The sequence below is a fragment of the Salmo salar genome, chromosome 02, assembly GCF_965601325.2.
Source record: "Salmo salar chromosome 02, fSalSal1, whole genome shotgun sequence".
Classification (NCBI taxonomy): Eukaryota; Metazoa; Chordata; class Actinopteri; order Salmoniformes; family Salmonidae; genus Salmo; species Salmo salar.
This window is the reverse complement of record NC_138292.1, coordinates 73,553,786-73,573,998: the sequence shown is the minus strand read 5'-3', so window position 1 is coordinate 73,573,998 and position 20,213 is coordinate 73,553,786. Positions and strand designations below refer to the sequence as shown.

The 20,213-nt window shown below is 47.5% G+C and overlaps 2 protein-coding genes across 4 annotated transcripts; one reads left to right on the top strand and one right to left on the bottom strand.

The window, feature by feature from the left end:
• Positions 1-277: 277 nt before the first annotated feature.
• On the bottom strand, positions 278-7,440 carry LOC106592054 (cartilage acidic protein 1). Its single transcript, XM_082966849.1, has 14 exons — positions 7,267-7,440; positions 6,411-6,667; positions 5,863-6,059; positions 5,629-5,765; positions 5,340-5,496; positions 5,107-5,241; positions 4,718-4,854; positions 4,407-4,543; positions 4,236-4,318; positions 3,742-3,842; positions 2,208-2,376; positions 1,627-1,772; positions 708-747; positions 278-565 (listed from the first exon to the last, which is right to left on the bottom strand). The coding sequence occupies exons 2-14, from the start codon at positions 6,620-6,622 to the stop codon at positions 558-560; spliced, it is 1,659 nt and encodes a 552-aa protein (XP_082822975.1). The 5' UTR covers positions 6,623-6,667; positions 7,267-7,440; the 3' UTR covers positions 278-557.
• Positions 7,441-7,495: 55 nt separating this feature from the next.
• LOC106592042 (coiled-coil domain-containing protein R3HCC1L) lies at positions 7,496-19,171 on the top strand. Of its 3 annotated transcripts, none has more exons than XM_045709276.2 (7): positions 7,496-7,584; positions 8,031-8,552; positions 9,860-10,053; positions 10,646-10,716; positions 11,069-11,164; positions 13,243-13,383; positions 16,810-19,171. In XM_045709276.2, exons 2-7 carry the CDS (start codon positions 8,040-8,042, stop codon positions 16,824-16,826), a joined length of 1,032 nt encoding a protein of 343 aa, XP_045565232.1. In that variant the 5' UTR covers positions 7,496-7,584; positions 8,031-8,039; the 3' UTR covers positions 16,827-19,171. The 3 variants fall into 3 exon arrangements, with proteins under 3 accessions (XP_045565232.1, XP_045565230.1, XP_045565231.1); XM_045709274.2 differs by having other exon boundaries at positions 16,805-19,171; XM_045709275.2 differs by having other exon boundaries at positions 7,511-7,584; positions 8,036-8,552; positions 16,805-19,171.
• The last annotated feature ends 1,042 nt before the right edge of the window (positions 19,172-20,213 follow it).

The following is a 20,213-nucleotide window of genomic DNA, read 5'->3' as shown; positions in this document are numbered from 1 at the left end:
TCTCCCCAGAACCTAATCAAGCATCTGATGCAATTATGTGAGATTTTAGTTCTGGGTTTCCGAGATTACATTCAGTATCACACAGTTTTCAAACTGTTATAGACAACATGCCTGAACGTTCCATTCCCATTCATTTTCTGATTCTCCAGAACATCACAGATAATGATTGTCAAACGTCTTATTTGGTCCAACTGAGCATGGAGGGATGGAAAAGGTATGGGAATAATTGATTACGGATAAGATCTTGTGCTTTGAAAAGATTGTTGGATTCCATCAATGTTGTTTTATTGATTTATTAGGAATGGTTAATTATTCTAAAACAAATAAAATAGCAAAGGGGAACAGTTTGACTTGTCAAGAAAAACAAAGAAAAGTAGAACAATAAAAAGGTAACACTCACAGAGAAGATGACACTTATGAAAGATCAAAGCAAAACAGAGATAATCTACTGGTTCAAATGACTAAAACAATATGGAGTTTCATTGGTCTTCGACAGTATACATCATCTTGATGACAAGGCATATTTATGTTGCTTCACGGTATCTCATTCACTGCCCTCATATACCTGCAGAGAGAGAGAGGAGGGAAAAAGAGAGGGCCAGAGAGGAGAGAGAATGAGCAGAACTTAATTAATCTGTATGTTTTACTATATTGTAAATGTTGATATATTCCATCTATTCTCTGCCAGACAAGACAGATCTACATACCTGCACAGCGGCCATTCTTGACAAAGAATCCTTCCCCACACTGAAAAAGACCAGAACGTCAGTTCAAAGACATTTCCAGCTCCACCATTTTGAATGCTAACAGAATGACTGAATCATCAACTACACTTGTATTTCATCTGATGCTCTTGGAAGAAAGTCCAACATGCTGACTACACCGGGCGTCCGCATGTTGATTTTGTCCACCCACACGCGATCAGAACACGCAAGTTGAAATATCAAAACGAACTCTGAACCAACTATATTAATTTGGAGACCGGTTGAAAAGCATTAAACATTTATGGTAATTTAGCTAGCTTGCTGTTGCTAGCTAATTTGTCCTGGGATATAAACATTGGGTTGTTATTTTACCTGAAATACACAAGGTCCTCTACTCTGACAATGAATCCACAGATAAAAGGCTAAACCGAGTTATTACTAGAAACTCTCTCCTCCTTCAGGCTTCTTCTTCTTTGGACTTTATATGGCGGTTTGCAACCAACTTTAAGATGCATTACCACCATCAACTGGACTGGAGTGTGGAACTCAGTTCATCTTTCAATCACCCACGTGGGTATATGCTACTAAAAACCAATGAGGGGAGATGGGAGAGGCGGGACTTGCAGCAAATAGAATCAAGTTCTATTTTAGCGCCTTTTTACGCAGACACTCATTGAAGCGCGCGAGCACTGTGGATGCAATGATTGAATAACATGTACGTGTCCATTTATTTTGGAATGTGAGCGCACGTAACGCGAGCGGTGAGGTCATCATGTAACGGTTAGAAATCGCCACACAATGTAATTAAACAGAAAAACTACTGTTGTCATAGGGTAAGAATGTAGTAGCTGGTGATGGATTGGCTGAAACTTTTACCCAGGGTCATAGTTCATATGTCATGGTGTAAGTCCGCGGTGCGTACCTGGGTATCAGGGGTCAGCACGGACTCCTCCCCCTCTTTAGGGTAGCCAATCTCCATCACAGAGTTCATGTCACCAGGCTGCAGTGGGCGGGCCACGGAACGGCCATCCGGCCAATAGACCTCCACCACGGTGACCTCGTCCTTGCCTGTGAGCCAATGTGAAGAAAGGAAGATAAATACACAAGCTATCTAGAACTACTAGCTAATATGTCTACAAGATGTCTGCTGCACAGGAGGTTGGTGGCACCTTAAATTGGGGAGAATGGGCGTGTGGTAATGACTGGAGCGGAATGGTATCAAATACATCAAACAAATTATTTCAAGGTGTTTGATGCCATTCCATTTGCTCCGATCCAGACATTATTATGAGCCATCCTCCCCTCAGCAGCCTCCACTGTGCCCTATGCACTTGTGGAGATCTGATTGGTAGAAGCAGTATGGCAAAATTTTCACCTCCAAGCCAGAGAGGAAATTGGAGCAATTATCATATTGACTGCACCTATTAAATCCTCTCAGATCTCTACAAGTGCATAGGGTCCATTTGGGATTAGGCCGTAAATGGGAAGTAAACAGGAAGTTACCCAGTCCAAAATGGGCGACAGGCTCCATCTCACAGAGGTACCCCGAGCCGCCGTCGATAATGCGCATGAGAGCCCCGCTCTGATTGGTGTAGGCCGTGACCCGGGCCCCGCGGGCGAAGGAGCCGAACCGCGTGCGAGGGATTACACGCAGCCAGTGATTGGACGAGCCCTGTCAGGGTCAAAGGTCAGAGGGTAAAGCTGATGGGTCAGGAATATGTCGGGTGATATCATGGGCCCTGTTCAAACACTTGAGTTCATCCTCTCCTCCTTCCTTACTTACATATACATATGATAATAAACAAGGGGATAACACATTGATTTGTAATCATCGTCTTGCATCAAAATATCTAAATGAAATCTCATGCGCTTACAGTAACTCTCCACCAGGGGACAGTAATGAGGTCGTGACCATAGAGAGAAAAAGGGGTCTGGATGGATAGAACCCGTTGTAGCAGGATCAGTACTCCAGCACTGCTGTTCAATCACCAATATTAGCTTAGACGTTGTTGTTTTTTTTTTAACCCAAAATAAGAAAATGGACTACTTTAAAATGGAGAAAGCCATCACTGCTGTCACAGGAGCCATTATGGCTATACAGTGTGGCTAGACAGTACACTGTCCTTCTTTCAGCACATATCAAAGCTCATATCAAAGCTACAGGCTAAAGTTAAATCTAGACTTGGTTTCCTCTATCGTAGGCGCTCCTCTTTCACCCCAGCTGCCAAACTAACCCTGATTCAGATGACCATCCTACCCATGCCGCTCTCGAGCGGCTAGATGTTCTTTACCATTCGGCCATCAGATTTGCCTCCAACGCTCCTTATAGGACACATCACTACACTCTATACTCGTCATCTCTGTATACCCGTCGCAAGATCCACTGGTTGATGATTATTTATAAAACCCTCTTAGGCCCCCCCCCACCCCCCTGAGATATCTACTGCAGCCCTCATCCTCCCCATACAACATCCGTTCTGTCAGTCGCATTCTGTTAAAGGTCCCCAAAGCACACACATCCCTGGGTCGCTCGTCTTTTCAGTTCGCTGCAGCTAGCAACTGGAATGAGCTGCAACTCTCTCTCAAACTGGACAGTTTTATCTCAATCTCTTACTTCAAAGACTCAATCATGGACACTCTTACTGACAGTTGTTGCTCCTTTGCGTGATGTATTGCTGTCTCTACCTTCTTGCCTGTGTCCAATAATGTTGGTACCATGTTTTGTGCTGCTACCATGTTGTTGTCATGTTGAGTTGCTGCCATGCTGTGTTGTCATGGGTTGCTGCCTTGCTATGTTGTTGTCTTAGGTCTCTCTTTATGTAGTGTTGTCTCTCTTGCCGTGATGTGTGTTTTGTCCTATATTTATATATTATTTTCCCCCTGTCCCCGCAGGAGGTCTTCTGCCTTTTGGTAGGCCGTCATTGTAAATAAGAATTTGTTCTTAACTGACTTGTCCTAGTTAAATAAAGATTAAATAAAAAAACATGGCAAAGATACAAAGATATGCCCTCTATCTACCTCTATGGTAGTGACTGACCTGAGTGACCTTGAAAACAGAGATGGGCTGAGAGGCACTCTCCCCATGAGCCACCAGCAGGTCCAACTGACCGTCCCCGTCAAAGTCTGTTACCGTGGCACCTGTCAATCAGAGTGAACACATCAAACGGCCAATCAAAAACAGGGCCTCTTTAGCCCTAGTAAACCAGGTGAACCACCTGAACCAAGTATGTTGTAATTTATGTTAACTAATACTTAGCAAAAACAGAATACATTAGTTTATTAAGACTTTATTAATCTTGTATAAAAGGGGAGTCAAACTCCATTTCTTGAGTGCCGAGTGTCTGCAGACTTTCGCTCCTAGTTTTCTTGATAAAGGAAGGTCATTGACGAGTTAGGATCTCCTCTGACCTGGTTGTCAAGGTCTTAATTAGACACGGAAACAAAACCAGCTGATACACGGTCCTCCGGGAATTGAGTTTGACTCCCCTGTTGTATAGGGACCAAAAGAATGAGTCTGCATGGTGTGGTTACCTGTACCCCGGCCCTGTGGCTCTGCTGCCTCCCCCACGTTTAGCTCCTCTATCTGGGGGTCAGCACCAGCCCTCCTGGCCACCCTGGAGGAGTAGGCAGACAACACACATCAGAAACTCTTTCTATCTCTCTCACACACACAGTTCAAGTCAAAGTTGGTGTCAGAGGTACCTAAAGAGCCTGTTGGGGGCGTGTCCTCTGTAGGCGATGTTGTTGAAGAAGATGTCCAGCTCCTGGTCATTGTCAAAGTCAGCAGCAATGACCGTCCGCACGGGAGAGGGAGAGGAGAACGACCCACTGGCTATGTCCTGAGGAGGGAGCGAACAGAGAGGTTTAATGTCTTTGTTTCCATCCCTCCCCAGTCGCCCTCCCATTCCATTCACTTCCCTTTGATCTGTTACACTAACCTCCCTCTCCCATCCTGCTTCAACCCCCACTCCTCTCCAACCTCCCTCTCTCTCTCCCTCCATCCCCTCTCTCACCCTGAATCTCTGGTTGTTGTCCTGTAGGTACAGTCTGTGCTGGCCATTCCAGTTTCCGTAGACAATGTCAGTCTTCCCGTCAGCATTAAAGTCTGCCAGCGCCACACCTCGGCCGTGCTGGTAGCGGTCCTCCACACCTACAGGGGGAGCCAAATCACTGTTATAACAACTACTATGCAGAGATCATGGCTATGGTCCAATTATCTCTCCTTCCTCCCACACACCCACCCTAGACACACCCGCCCTAGACACACCCGCCCTAGACACACCCACCCTAGACACACCCACCCTAGACACACCCACCCTAGACACACCCACCCTAGACACACCCACCCTAGACACACCCACCCTAGACACACCCACCCTAGACACACCCACCCTAGACACACCTGCCTGTTGAGCCATGTCAGTGAAGGTTCCGTCTCCATTGTTCCGGAACAGGAAGTTAGGTCCGTTCTCGTTGTCACAGAACACGTCAGAGCTGCTCTGGCTCAGGATTGGTCCAACCACTACACCACGCCCACCTGGTGGGAGGAGACAAACAGATACATAATATAGAAGCTATTAGTTTGAGATGGGTAAGCGCACGCACACATTTCTTCCATTCACTCTTGTCCAGTACCTGTGTACTTGTTGACCCCGGCCTGTGCTGCTACGTCAGACAGGGCGATGATGCCCTTGGCCAGGTCACTGGCTGCCTCGTCCATCTCTATCAGGGCATGGGGACCAACATTTCCACTGGCATAGTTAGCTACATACACAGCATAATGCCCTGTACCCTACAGGAGAGAGAAAGAGGAGGGTTAGAGAGAGAGGGGGGTGGGGGCGTAGACATATAGACGACAGACAGACACACAGACGGACAGAGAAAATAGTGAGAGGATGGATTGATGGATAGACTGTTTACATACTTTTCTGTCCACACACGCCACGGAGCGTCCTGCCATCCGATTGGCTACTCCTCGGCGCACGTTGATGTCATCACCCAGCAGGTCCTCGAAGTGTCCGTTACGGAACTTAAAGAGCTTGTCAGAGTATGTGGCCCGACCTTCAAAAAGAAGATTACTACTGACTACCAGAGTAACTGTTGTTGTTGTTAGTGTTGATGGTGTTTGTGTTTACGTGCTGTTATTATTGTTATTTACCAGAGTAAGCGTTGTTTGTATTGAGGAAGTAGATCTCCTCCCGCCCGTCCCCGTCTACGTCGCAGGCAGTCACCCCGATGGCGTTCCCCAGGGGGTCTCTCAGGGCGTAGAATGGAGAGCTGCGGTCATCCACCGCTATGTTCACCAGCCTCTGCTGACCACGGTCATACTTCAGGACCAGGTTAGGACCGTTGTACCTGAGAATGGAAGTGGAGAACATTAGTAGGTGTAGTGGAGAACATTAGTAGGTGTAGTGGAGAACATTAGTAGGTGTAGTCCTAAATGGCACCCTATCCCTGGATAGTGCACTACTTTGACCAGAGCCCTATTCCCTGGATAGTGCACCACTTTGACCAGAGCCCCAACTTCAGGACCAGGTTAGGGCTGTTGTACCCAAGAATGGGTGTAGGTTGAGAATATTGGGTAATTTATGCATAGCCTGTAAAGTCCTATGGTCCAGTAAACTGTACTCAATGATGGCATTTGAATGCCCTCTTCCAACTCTCTGGCTCTCTCTTTCTTTATCTAAACCCCCCCTCCCCTCTCACCCCGCCACCACCACCTCCAGGTCTCCGTCTCCGTCCACATCAGTAACAGCCATCCCATAGTTCAGCTGGGTGGGGTTGTGCTGGTTGTCAGGCGGTAGGACGGTCTCAGTCACCGACCGAAACATGGGCTCGGAACTCTGGGCCAAACCACGCCCACACAGCACCAGGAGAGGGAGGAGCAGGGGAAGACCTGCCCACCAACGCAGCATCATCACAACAATCTGAATAGAAATGGAATTGATCCAAATTCCCCAACTCTGCAACAGACACCAAACGGGCTTTTAGTTAAATATTCAAAAAGTTACATGTTAATACATGGTTTTAAACACTATATTTTGATATCAACATTAGAATCATAGGGCATGCATAGCATAGTATAGGCTACTGCAGAATATCGGTTGGTGAGAGCAGGTATAGCAGGCAGCACACTGAACAATAAAGAAAACGAGTCTACAGTGCATAATTTATATCATTACATCATAGACTCAACAGCAATAGCCTCAAACTGCTAAATTCCAAAAGAGCCTAATATGACAATTAACTCTAGAAAATTGTGCGTACCAGTGTACAAAAGTGAAGACTTACCATAAATATGCAATGAACAATCATAGAGAAAAACCATACGTGCAGTGAATATCTCTTGCATAAGATTACGTCATGAGTTTTGCATGCACCTGCAACATTTTTTATTCTATACTATTATTATGTCGTTAGTTATGCATACTGTAATCACAACTGTAATATTGAGATGAACACTTATTTCAGAACATGGACCTACTGTGTGAGGGTGTGCTGCTGTTTATTCGTTTGGGAGAAGAAGAGATAATTACATTCAAACTCTGCACATAAATCTTACCTTATATCAGTTTTCAGCAGGACTCCAGTGAAAAGGTTACTGTATTCTAATGCGTTGTGTAAATTGCCTTATACAATTTCAATGTTGTTGCTTTATGCAAGCCCTTGTGTAAGTAGTTATCCAATCAGGGTGAAACGAATACTTTTAATATTCGTCGGTTCGACCAATGACTTGTCTTTTTTCAATAGAACTACAACTACCAGCAGCGATTTTAGTATTACGTCATATACATGCGACAGTTTTCCCCCTTCTAATTCTAAACATCCGGCGGTTTGTTGTTCGGTTGATATCTAGCCAAGTGAGAAGCTACAGATTAAGGTATTTTGCTAATGCTTATATGTTTATGATTTTAAGGAAATAATTGTATAGAATGTCTTGCTCTACAGTGCATTATGTGTTAGGTGTATATCGGGTTATTGCTAGTTAAACTGGATGCATACTGCTGCATAACGCAGCCAAGTCTAATTTATCACTCAAACACCCCGTTAATGACAACGAATTAGCAGAGAATGTAGTTAACCAGTTTGGACTTGTTTTTAATTTAGTACAGTATAGTTGTAAGATTTGTACATGCAGTTTGAATGGTTCCAAGTACCATGGCGCATGCGTGATAGCTATTAAATGACTGAGGGGGCTTATGCGAATTAACTAAAGAGAATTGGAGAGAGGGGCCTAGCTACTCAATTAACCTATCATAGGTATAACGGCTGCCATTTGGGATTCATCCTTAATGATTTGTTCCTCTTCCTTTCTCTTCCATGTAGGACAGTTGTATGGTGATGGAGGGGGAACAACCTCATGAGGACTGCGCCCAACCCCAGCCCTCCGCGTCCTGCTCCAAGATGCCAGACAAGCCCCTCTACCAACCCAAGAAGAAGCAGGACGGCCCCAAAGATAAGGCCCAAACCCAGGGAGACGGCAAACCAAAGCGCAGGCCTCGCTACACGGACAAAGCCCGAAAGAATGCCAAGAACAAGAAGGACAAAGGAGGGAAGACGGGAGGAGAGGGGAATGGAGTCCTAAACGGTGAGGCCAAACTGGAGGAGACGGTAGAAGGAGGAGGAGGCGACGCGGGGACACAGAATGACCGACAGGCTGCTACAGCCAACCAGGGAGGAGATGGAGATGTGGGTTCGCGACTGGAGACGGGGAGCAAGAGTTCTCCCTCTGAGAGAGAAGGGGGATCCCGGGAGGGGCTGGAGGCAGGGTCTCAGGAAGAGGAGGAGAGCTGGGATGCTCTCTTTGATGACGAAGGAGAGTGTTTGGACCCCCATGTGCTAGAGGAGGTGAGGCTGCCTGTCTGTATGTCTGTTTGAGGAGGTGAGTCTGCCAGTCGGTTTGAATAGAGTGGAGTCTGTCAGTCTGCCTGTCTGTCTGTCTGTATGTCTATTTGGGGAGGTGAGTCTGTCTACCTGTGTCTGTCCCTGTCTGTCAGGAGGTGAGTCTGTCTCTCTGTCTGCATCCCCAGAATACTGCTATAACACTCAGTGTATGTCTGCTACACGTTTGCTACTTATTAGTGGTACTATTGCTGCAATGCTGTTATTTACACATCTACTGTTCTGTCTATAGTTGGAAATCGTTAGGAGACTAGTAAACAAAATTATTATCTCTCTCACCCTCTCTCTCTCTCTCACACTTTCACACTCTTACCCTCTCTCTCACCCTCTCTCTCTCACACTTTCACACTCTTACCATCTCTCTCTCGCTCACCCTCTCTCTCTCTCGCTCACCCTCTCTCTCTCTCGCTCACCCTCTCTCGCTCTCGCTCACCCTCTCTCTCTCTCGCTCACCCTCTCTCTCTCTCGCTCACCCTCTCTCTCTCTCTCGCTCACCCTCTCTCTCTCTCTCGCTCACCCTCTCTCTCTCTCTCTCGCTCACCCTCTCTCTCTCTCTCTCGCTCACCCTCTCTCTCTCTCTCTCGCTCACCCTCTCTCTCTCTCTCGCTCTCTCTCTCTCGCTCACCCTCTCTCTCTCTCTCTCGCTCACCCTCTCTCTCTCTCTCTCGCTCACCCCTCTCTCTCTCTCTCTCGCTCACCCTCTCTCTCTCTCTCTCGCTCACCCTCTCTCTCTCTCTCCTCGCTCACCCTCTCTCTCTCTCTCTCGCTCACCCTCTCTCTCTCTCTCTCGCTCACCCTCTCTCTCTCTCTCGCTCACCCTCTCTCTCTCTCTCTCTCTCGCTCACCCTCTCTCTCTCTCTCTCGCTCACCCTCTCTCTCTCTCTCTCGCTCACCCTCTCTCGCTCACCCTCTCTCTCTCTCTCTCGCTCACCCTCTCTCTCCCTCTCTCGCTCACCCTCTCTCGCTCACCCTCTCTCTCGCTCACCCTCTCTCTCTCTCTCGCTCACCCTCTCTCTCTCTCTCTCTCTCGCTCACCCTCCCTCTCTCTCTCTCTCTCGCTCACCCTCTCTCTCTCTCTCTCTCGCTCACCCTCTCTCTCTCTCTCTCTCGCTCACCCTCTCTCTCTCTCTCTCTCGCTCACCCTCTCTCTCTCTCTCTCTCGCTCACCCTCTCTGCCTCTCTCTCTCTGCCTCTCTCTCTCTGCCTCTCTCTCTGTCTCTGCCTCTCTCTCTCTCTGCCCCCCCTCCTCTCAGCTGGCCATAAAGCAGGGCAGGAAGAAGCGGCCGGTGCAGGAGGCCAGGTTTGACTACTACAGCTTGGATCAGGACAGAGAGGGGGACGGTGACGCTGAGCTCAGGGAGGATGAGCTGTCTAACATCATAGAAATCTACGACTTCCCCACAGAGTTTAAGACTGAAGACCTGGTCAAATCCTTCCAGGCCTACCAGTACGTAGCAGCCTTTACTGTCTTTTTAGGAGTCCTGAGGTTCCGTCAAATCTCATTCCACCCTAGTCCCTATCAATACACAGTGAAGCTGGTGCTCCGTCTCGGCTACCCCCGGTGCTCCGTCTCGTCGAGGGGCAGCCGAAGCTCCGTCTCGTCGAGGGGCAGCCGATGCTCCATCTCGGCTACCCCCGGTGCTCCGTCTCGTCGAAGGGGCAGCCGAAGCTCCGTCTCGTCGAAGTGGCAGCCGAAGCTCCGTCTCGTCGAAGGGGCAGCCGAAGCTCCGTCTCGTCGAAGGGGCAGCCGAAGCTCCGTCTCGTCGAAGGGGCAGCCGAAGCTCCGTCTCGTCGAAGGGGCAGCCGAAGCTCCGTCTCGTCGAAGGGGCAGCCGAAGCTCCGTCTCGTCGAAGGGGCAGCCGAAGCTCCGTCTCGTCGAATGGGCAGCCGAAGCTCCGTCTCGTCGAATGGGCAGCCGAAGCTCCGTCTCGTCGAAGGGGCAGCCGAAGCTCCGTCTCGTCGAAGGGGCAGCCGAAGCTCCGTCTACAGTGTGTGCTAGTGATGAGATGCTGAAGGTGTTTTTGTGTGTGTGTGTGTAGGCAGAGAGGCTTTGACATCCAGTTTGTGGACGATACTCACGCCCTGGCTCTCTTCAACAGCCCCATAGCAGGTGAGTCACACAGCTTTTATAAAGGAAAGGAAAAGCCATAGACTCTGGTAGCTCTGTCCGACACAATCATTTATTCACACACCTCATCACAGGTGAGGGATACAGCTGAACATGTTTCATACCTTATCTAAAGCACTGCGTGTCTCTCTTCTGTCAAACTCTACTGAAGATGTTTGGATGGTCAAATGAAGCAGTGGTCAACGTGTTTTAATAGTAGAGCTGACTTCTCAGTCAACATCTGAGGTAAACATTTAGCAACTGAACTCTCTCTCTCTTTCTGTCTGTGCACGTGGGTCATTGCTCACGTGTGTCTGCGTGCGTGCGCGTGTGTATGTGTGTGTGTGTGTGTCAGCTCGAGAGGCTCTGAGGACCAAACACCCGCTGTTGAAGGTCAGGTCTCTGGCTAAAGCCTCCGTCACCACCAGGGCCAAGGCTCGCAGCTGCTCAGGTACTGACTATCCTCTCTTTCATTCATCTGTCCATCCTTTCCTGTATCCTCCATTATCTGACTCTGAGTATTTCTGGAACTCCTTCATCTTTGACCCGTTTTCTCTTCCTCTGTCTGTCTGTCTCTCTGTGTCATATCTCCTGTGTTCTCTCTGTCTCGTATCTCCTGTGTTCTCTCTGTCTCGTATCTCCTGTGTTCTCTCTGTCTCGTATCTCCTGTGTTCTCTGTCTCATATCTCCTGTGTTCTCTCTCTCATATCTCCTATATATTCTCGCTCATAGAGTGAGGGAAAAAAGTATTTGATCCCCTGCTGATTTTGTACGTTTGCCCACTGACAAAGAAATGATCAATCTATAATTTTAATGGTAGGTTTATTTGAACAGTGAGAGACAGAATAACAACAAAAAAATCCAGAAAAACCCATGTCAAAAATGTTATAAATTGATTTGCGTTTTAATGAGGGAAATAAGTATTTGACCCCCTCTCAATCAGAAAGATTTCTGGCTCCCAGGTGTCTTTTTTATACAGGTAACGAGCTGAGATTAGGAGCACACCCTTAAAGGTAGTGCTCCTAATCTCAGTTTGTTACCTGTATAAAATACACCTGTCCACAGAAGCAATCAATCAATCAGATTCCAAACTCTCCACCATGGCCAAGACTAAAGAGCTCTCCAAGGATGTCAGGGACAAGATTGTAGACCTACACAAGGCTGGAATGGGCTACAAGACCATCGCCAAGCGCTTGGGGAGAAGGTGACAACAGTTGGGGCGATTATTCGCAAATGGAAGAAACACAAAAGAACTGTCAATCTCCCTCGGCCTAGGGGCTTCATGCAAGATCTCACCTCGTGGAGTTGCAATGATCATGAGAACGGTGAGGAATCAGCCCAGAACTACACGGGAGGATCTTGTCAATGATCTCAAGGCAGCTGGGACCATAGTCACCAAGAAAACAATTGGTAACACACTACGCCGTGAAGGACTGAAATCCTGCAGCGCCCGCAAGGTCCCCCTGCTCAAGAAAGCACATATACATGACCGTCTGAAGTTTGCCAATGAACATCTGAATGATTCAGAGGACAACTGGGTGAAAGTGTTGTGGTCAGATGAGACCAAAATGGAGCTCTTTGGCATCAACTCAACTCGCCGTGTTTGGAGGAGGAGGAATCCTGCCTATGACCCCAAGAACACCATCCCCACCGTCAAACATGCAGGTGGAAACATTATGCTTTGGGGGTGTTTTTCTGCTAAGGGGACAGGACAACTTCACCGCATCAAAGGGGCAATGGACGGAGCCGTGTACCGTCAAATCTTGGGTGAGAACCTCCTTCCCTCAGCCAGGGCATTGAAAATGGGTCGGTGATGGGTATTCCAGCATGACAATGACCCAAAACACACGGCCAAGGCAACAAAGGAGTGGCTCAAGAAGAAGCACATTAAGGTCCTGGAGTGGCCTAGCCAGTCTCCAGACCTTAATCCCATAGAAAATCTGTGGAGGGAGCTGAAGGTTTGAGTTGCCAAACGTCAGCCTCGAAACCTTAATGACTTGGGACAAGATCTGCAAAGAGGAGTGGGACAAAATCCCTCCTGAGATGTGTGCAAACCTGGTGGCCAACTACAAGAAACGTCTGACCTCTGTGATTGCCAACAAGGGTTTTGCCACCAAGTACTAAGTCATGTTTTGCAGAGGGGTCAAATGCTTATTTCCCTCATTAAAATGCAAATCAATTTATAACATTTTTGACATGTGTTTTTCTGGATTTTTTTGCTGTTATTCTGTCTCTCACTGTTCAAATAAACCTACCATTAAAATTATAGACTGATCATTTCTTTGTAAGTGGGCAAACGTACAAAATCAGCAGGGGATCAAATATTTTTTTCCCTCAGTGTATCTCCTGCATTCTCTCTCATATCTCCTGTATTCTCTCTCTCTCTCTCTCATATCTCCTGTATTCTCTCTCCTTCACCTCATTTCATTCTCTTCCTTTATTCTACCCTGCTTCTCCTTTTCTTGTCACCTATTGTGTATTCTCTTTGACTTTCATTCCCTCAACACTGTCCCTCCTCTCGTCCTCCAGACTACCTGCTCCCTACTAAGGAGCGCCCCCAGACCAGTGCAGTGTTGGCCCGCAGGCTGGTGATGGGGGCGCTGGGCGTCAAGAGTCCCCAGAGCAAAGAGCACCGGGAAGCAGAGAGAAAAAAACTGCAAGATGCCAGAGGTACGTGATTAAAGGGGCAATCTGGAATTCAAGTAATAATAACAACAGAGGTGACCCCGCCACTTGTTTTGGTAAACGGCTGAGGGTTGGGGCTGGAGACAGCTATGTATGCAAGGACTGACCATCCATGACATCAGACTGATCACTTTAACCATATTTTGAAGCTATCCAGTGCATTCAGAAAGTATTCAGATCCCTTGGCTTTTTCAACATTTTGTTACGTTACAGCCTTATTCTAAAATGTGTATATATAAAAACAAAAAATCATCAATTTCTTCAATTTGCAAAAATGTCTAAAAACCTTTTATTTTTGTATTGTTTTTGCATTGTCATTATGGGGTGTTGTTTTTAGATCTATTTATTTAAACTCTTTTAGAATAAGGGGTTTTGATGGGGTACGACCAATGATGGGGATAACCCTGGATGACTGACGGGGTGCTATTTTGAAGCCACCGCAAAGCCGTCTTGGTACTCCTGCATTGTAAAATATATATATATTGGAAGCTATGGACGCTATGGAAATGCATTTATTAATGTCTACATTACTTTTTGACAAGCAGATTCTATTACAGACACCTTAATGCATACTTTTAAATTAGATTCTTCGAACAGGAACATAAAAAGAATAGAATAAAAAATAAAAAAAATGGTGTACTAATCTTTCTGTCCCTAATACAGCAACAAAATATTTAAATACATGTAATTTTGTCCTTGAAACATTTTAATTAAAATATTGTAGAATTCCATTCATTCCTATGGAGGACTGATCCCTCTGGGGAGTGCCAACATGGCTGACCGGTGGCTTCAAAGCAAGTAATTAGCCAATACGTAGAGGTAGCAATCCAGGGTTAATATACATCACTAGTATGACAGTCAAAGTAAGCTGTCGTAGAGTGTTGCTACCACTAGGGGGTGGTGTTCTGTCAGTGATGTCTTTTCAGGACCATGAACCCGAAGAAGAGTCTCAGCCTCAGAGAGTCTGAGGATAATGCTCTCATCTAGTGTTCCATAAACGCACACACACTGCACATCCTGGAAATAGCTTCCAGTCATGTTGTTTTAAGTGTAGCCTTTCTTCCAAAGACCAGCTATTGGGGGGAAAGTAGTGTCCTGACGAGATACAAATATAGAACAGATTGTCAGGAAGAACTGACAACTAGATGTTTGCTGGTGGTGACTTCTTTCACTGAGAGAGAGAGAGGAGACGTGTGTGTGTGTGTGTGTGTGTGTGAAACCTGAGAGGGTTGGTTTGGTTTCTGGTCAGACAGCTGACACACACACTCTCCCGTCCCTCTGGCTAAAAGTTTCCTTCAGTTGTTCTCCTCACGCCCTGTGTTGCCGGGCAGAACTTCTACTCTATCATTTCCCTGTTGTTTATTTCCACTCCCAGAGGATTTATAAGTGGATACATTCAGCCAGAAGGACCAGTCCACTCTGGTGATATTTCCACTCCCAGAGGATTTATAAGTGGATACATTCAGCCAGAAGGACCAGTCCACTCTGGTGATATTTCCACTCCCAGAGGATTTATAAGTGGATACATTCAGCCAGAAGGACCAGTCCACTCTGGTGTTATTTCCACTCCCAGAGGATTTATAAGTGGATACATACAGCCAGAAGGACCAGTCCACTCTGGTGTTATTTCCACTCCCAGAGGATTTATAAGTGGATACATACAGCCAGAAGGACCAGTCCACTCTGGTGATATTTCCACTCCCAGAGGATTTATAAGTGGATACATACAGCCAGAAGGACCAGTCCACTCTGGTGATATTTCCACTCCCAGAGGATTTATAAGTGGATACATACAGCCAGAAGGACCAGTCCACTCTGGTGATATTTCCACTCCCAGAGGATTTATAAGTGGATACATACAGCCAGAAGGACCAGTCCACTCTGGTGTTATTTCCACTCCCAGAGGATTTATAAGTGGATACATTCAGCCAGAAGGACCAGTCCACTCTGGTGATATTTCCACTCCCAGAGGATTTATAAGTGGATACATACAGCCAGAAGGACCAGTCCACTCTGGTGATATTTCCACTCCCAGAGGATTTATAAGTGGATACATACAGCCAGAAGGACCAGTCCACTCTGGTGATATTTCCACTCCCAGAGGATTTATAAGTGGATACATACAGCCAGAAGGACCAGTCCACTCTGGAGCAGCTGACACCTACTACCAAAGGCACTTAAATATTTTGTGTATGTGTTGCCATTCACCCTCTGAATGACACACATACACAATCCATGTGTCAAGGCTTAAAACTCCTTCTTTAACCTGTCTCCTCCCCTTCATCTACACTGATTGAAGTGGATTTAACAGGTGACATCAATAAGGGAGTATACTATACATTCACCTGGTCAGGAGGGAGCCGGACGGATGGCTGCTCAAGGAGCTGACTTTGTTTTCTGGCATGGATAACTGTTGTGCTCTACTGTTCTCAGGTGAACTTACAGGATGTTATGTGATCGTAGACATTGTGTCTCAGTGTGAAGCTCTGAGTGTTCCCTCCCCCTGGTGCCCAGTGAGCACAAGACTTTGAAAAGATGTCTTTTCAACCCCAAAAATGTGTATTTTCTTCCAGAAAATACGTATTTTCAACCCCCAAAAATATATTATTATAAGGTGGGATGTGCTTTTTATACAGTAACATCCTGTAATCACATACAGTCGTCTATGATTCATACAGTAGACGTCAGTGTGGTTATTAGATTCATTAGGATCCCCGTTAGCCGACACCAATGGAGACAGCTGATCTTACTGGGGTCTGACACAATACGAAAAATACATTACAGACAAAAAACGACTTCACAGTTGACATTTAAAGACATGAACATGTGTGGTGTGTGTGTGGTGTGTGTGTGTGTGTGTCTCTATCAGTTACACAGACACATCAGTACTTACACACCTGTGTTAACATGAGTGTTGTGGAGCTGTTCTCTCTGCTGACTTAAAGGTTCTACGTGGAACATTTCATCCTGTAACTAGCGCCAAATGTACATGAAATACCAGTACTAGTAAAGGAATACAACTCCACGAGAGAGAAACATACCTTTTCCAACGCTTGCGAATGTAGATTTTCTTTTTTACCGTGACTAGCCAGTCTGGCTGTTTTGTACAACTTCCTGTGTTAAGATTAGTTCTTGTTCAAGAGGTTGACAGAAACATTAGCAATACGTTTCTTCACATCCTTGCAACAGGTGTGTTCTGGATAATGATATGGTAAGAAACAGTACTGAGCCTTTTGGCACTTCTCTAAGTGTCTTTCACAAAACCGTGAAGAAATGATGGCTAATATATTACATCTTGCTCCTGTAAAGTGGAACTAGTCTTTGTCTTGTTGATGGTATTGGCTACTACTAGTAGTGTTGATTTACTCTCCTATCAACCTGTCTGTCTGTCTGTCCTGTCTTTCAGAGCAGAAGCGTCTGGCAGCTAAACAGAGAGACGACGCCTGGGAAGGGAAAGCCTGACGGAGAGGAACCACTTCCTGGCTTCTGCCCTCCATCCCATCCTCCCTTCACCGTAGGGACTAGACCCTCTGCCCTCCATCCCATCCTCCCTTCACCGTAGGGACTAGACCCTCTGCCCTCCATCCCATCCTCCCTTCACCGTAGGGACTAGACCCTCTGCCCTCCATCCCATCCTCCCTTCACCGTAGGGACTAGACCCTCTGCCCTCCATCCCATCCTCCCTTCACCGTAGGGACTAGACCCTCTGCCCTCCATCCCATCCTCCCTTCACCGTAGGGACTAGACCCTCTGCCCTCCATCCCATCCTCCCTTCACCGTAGGGACTAGACCCTCTGCCCTCCATCCCATCCTCCCTTCACCGTAGGGACTAGACCCTCTGACCTCCATCCCATCCTCCCTTCACCGTAGGGACTAGACCCTCTGCCCTCCATCCCATCCTCCCTTCACCGTAGGGACTAGACCCTCTGCCCTCCATCCCATCCTCCCTTCACCGTAGGGACTAGACCCTCTGCCCTCCATCCCATCCTCCCTTCACCGTAGGGACTAGACCCTCTGCCCTCCATCCCATCCTCCCTTCACCGTAGGGACTAGACCCTCTGCCCTCCATCCCATCCTCCCTTCACCGTAGGGACTAGACCCTCTGCCCTCCATCCCATCCTCCCTTCACCGTAGGGACTAGACCCTCTGCCCTCCATCCCATCCTCCCTTCACCGTAGGGACTAGACCCTCTGCCCTCCATCCCATCCTCCCTTCACCGTAGGGACTAGACACACCTCTGTTCCCTCCCTCCCCCCTACACAGGGCAGCTGTACTGAAGCCACACTGGACTGAACTGAACTCAGCCAAAGCTCAGAGTTTGTTAGCAGAAGATTTTCTCTTGGAACCTGATCAGCTTTAGATGAATCATCACTACTAACATTGATAACAGGGTCATATGGCGGTTAGGGGTCATATGGCGGTTAGGGGTCATACCTGAACGCTTGTTCAAAACGGTTTGCTACGGTGTCCACTAATGAATACAACCCTGGTCCATACAACGTAAAGGGGGGAGAATATAGTATGTGTTCAGAGAGGCTCCCATGCAGGGTAACCAGGGTTATTATGGATGTGTTCAGAGAGGCTCCCATGCAGGGTAACCAGGGTTATTATGGATGTGTTCAGAGAGGCTCCCATGCAGGGTAACCAGGGTTATTATGGATGTGTTCAGAGAGGCTCCCATGCAGGGTAACCAGGGTTATTATGGATGTGTTCAGAGAGGCTCCCATGCAGGGTAACCAGGGTTATTATGGATGTGTTCAGAGAGGCTCCCATGCAGGGTAACCAGGGTTATTATGGATGTGTTCAGAGAGGCTCCCATGCAGGGTAACCAGGGTTATTATGGATGAGCGAATAGTTCAGGGATGCGCTGCGGGGTATTCCACCCGCCCAGCACGAAAACACCTGCTGTGCTGATTCAACTAATTCATGAAGAATAGTTTCATTAGTTTTTTTAGTGGTGGGCTGGAACAAAACCCTGCACACATACAGCACACTGTTGGCCCTGTGTAAGACGTGATGTGGTCAACAACCACCAGCGGGATACTAGACAGGACAGTGTGACAGTTAAACGGTAAGGTGGTGTACCCTCCAGGGTTGGGGTCAGTTCCATTTAGATTCCAGTCAGTTCAGCAACTAAATCACATTCCAATTCCACATTATCCTTATTGAAAAGCATTGAGGAGAATTGGAATTTCGGTCTACTTCTGAATTGACTGGAATTCAAATGAAACTGACCCCAACCCTGATACCCTCCTATTCTGTTTTTATTTACTTTTTATATCGTTTTATTACCAGCTGATGGGGAGGAGCTAATTATGACCTAATTTATGTTACATGTATTAATCTTATAAAAAATAATCAGTCAGGAAGTGTATCTTGAATCATCCTCCCCCAGTTTCTGCTCGTGTTAAAGCACACTGTTAGGTTAGGGGCAGTGTGTCAAGCGTCTGAGTATGAGAGCTGATCTAGGACCAGGACCCAACCTGTCCATATAATCTTATTAGTTGTGTTCTAAAAGGCAAAACTGATCCTAGATCAACACTTCTACCCTGAGACGAATGAGACAGCTATCTTAACGGCTTAATAATGATGAGAGGGGACCGATACACCAAATAACATTATGATGATGTTTCTGTTTCCATTGCACCCTAATGTTTGTAAAAATGTTTTTGTAAAAACAATGTATTTTCTTTTCCTATTGTATTGTTCAGTGAACAGGGTTTGTCACTGTTTTTCTCTTATTGGTGGTTTAATAAATCATTTTTAAACTCTTTGTCCTGCTTCTCTCTCTCTCTCTCCGCCCTGACTCTCTCTCTCTCTCCGCCCTGACTCTCTCTCTCTCTCTCTCTCCGCCCTGACTCTCTCTCTCTCTCTCCGCCCTGACTCTCTCTCTCTCTCTCTCTCCGCCCTGACTCTCTCTCTCTCTCTCTCTCCGCCCTGACTCTCTCTCTCTCTCTCTCTCCGCCCTGACTCTCTCTCTCTCTCCGCCCTGACTCTCTCTCTCTCTCTCTCTCTCTCTCTCTCCGCCCTGACTCTCTCTCTCTCTCTCTCTCCGCCCTGACTCTCTCTCTCTCTCTCTCTCCGCCCTGACTCTCTCTCTCTCTCTCTCTCTCCGCCCTGTCTCTCTCTCTCTCTCCGCCCTGACTCTCTCTCTCTCTCTCCGCCCTGACTCTCTCTCTCTCTCTCCGCCCTGACTCTCTCTCTCTCTCTCTCCGCCCTGACTCTCTCTCTCTCTCTCTCCGCCCTGACTCTCTCTCTCCGCCCTGACTCTCTCTCTCTCTCTCTCTCTCCGCCCTGACTCTCTCTCTCTCTCTCTCCGCCCTGACTCTCTCTCTCTCTCCGCCCTGACTCTCTCTCTCTCTCTCCGCCCTGACTCTCTCTCTCTCTCTCCGCCCTGACTCTCTCTCTCTCTCTCTCCGCCCTGACTCTCTCTCTCTCCGCCCTGACTCTCTCTCTCTCTCTCTCCGCCCTGACTCTCTCTCTCTCTCTCCGCCCTGACTCTCTCTCTCTCCGCCCTGACTCTCTCTCTCCGCCCTGACTCTCTCTCTCTCTCCGCCCTGACTCTCTCTCTCTCTCCGCCCTGACTCTCTCTCTCTCTCCGCCCTGACTCTCTCTCTCTCTCCGCCCTGACTCTCTCTCTCTCTCCGCCCTGACTCTCTCTCTCTCCGCCCTGACTCTCTCTCTCCACCCTGACTCTCTCTCTCTCCGCCCTGACTCTCTCTCTCTCTCTCTCTCCGCCCTGACTCTCTCTCTCTCTCTCTCTCTCCGCCCTGACTCTCTCTCTCTCTCTCTCCGCCCTGACTCTCTCTCTCTCT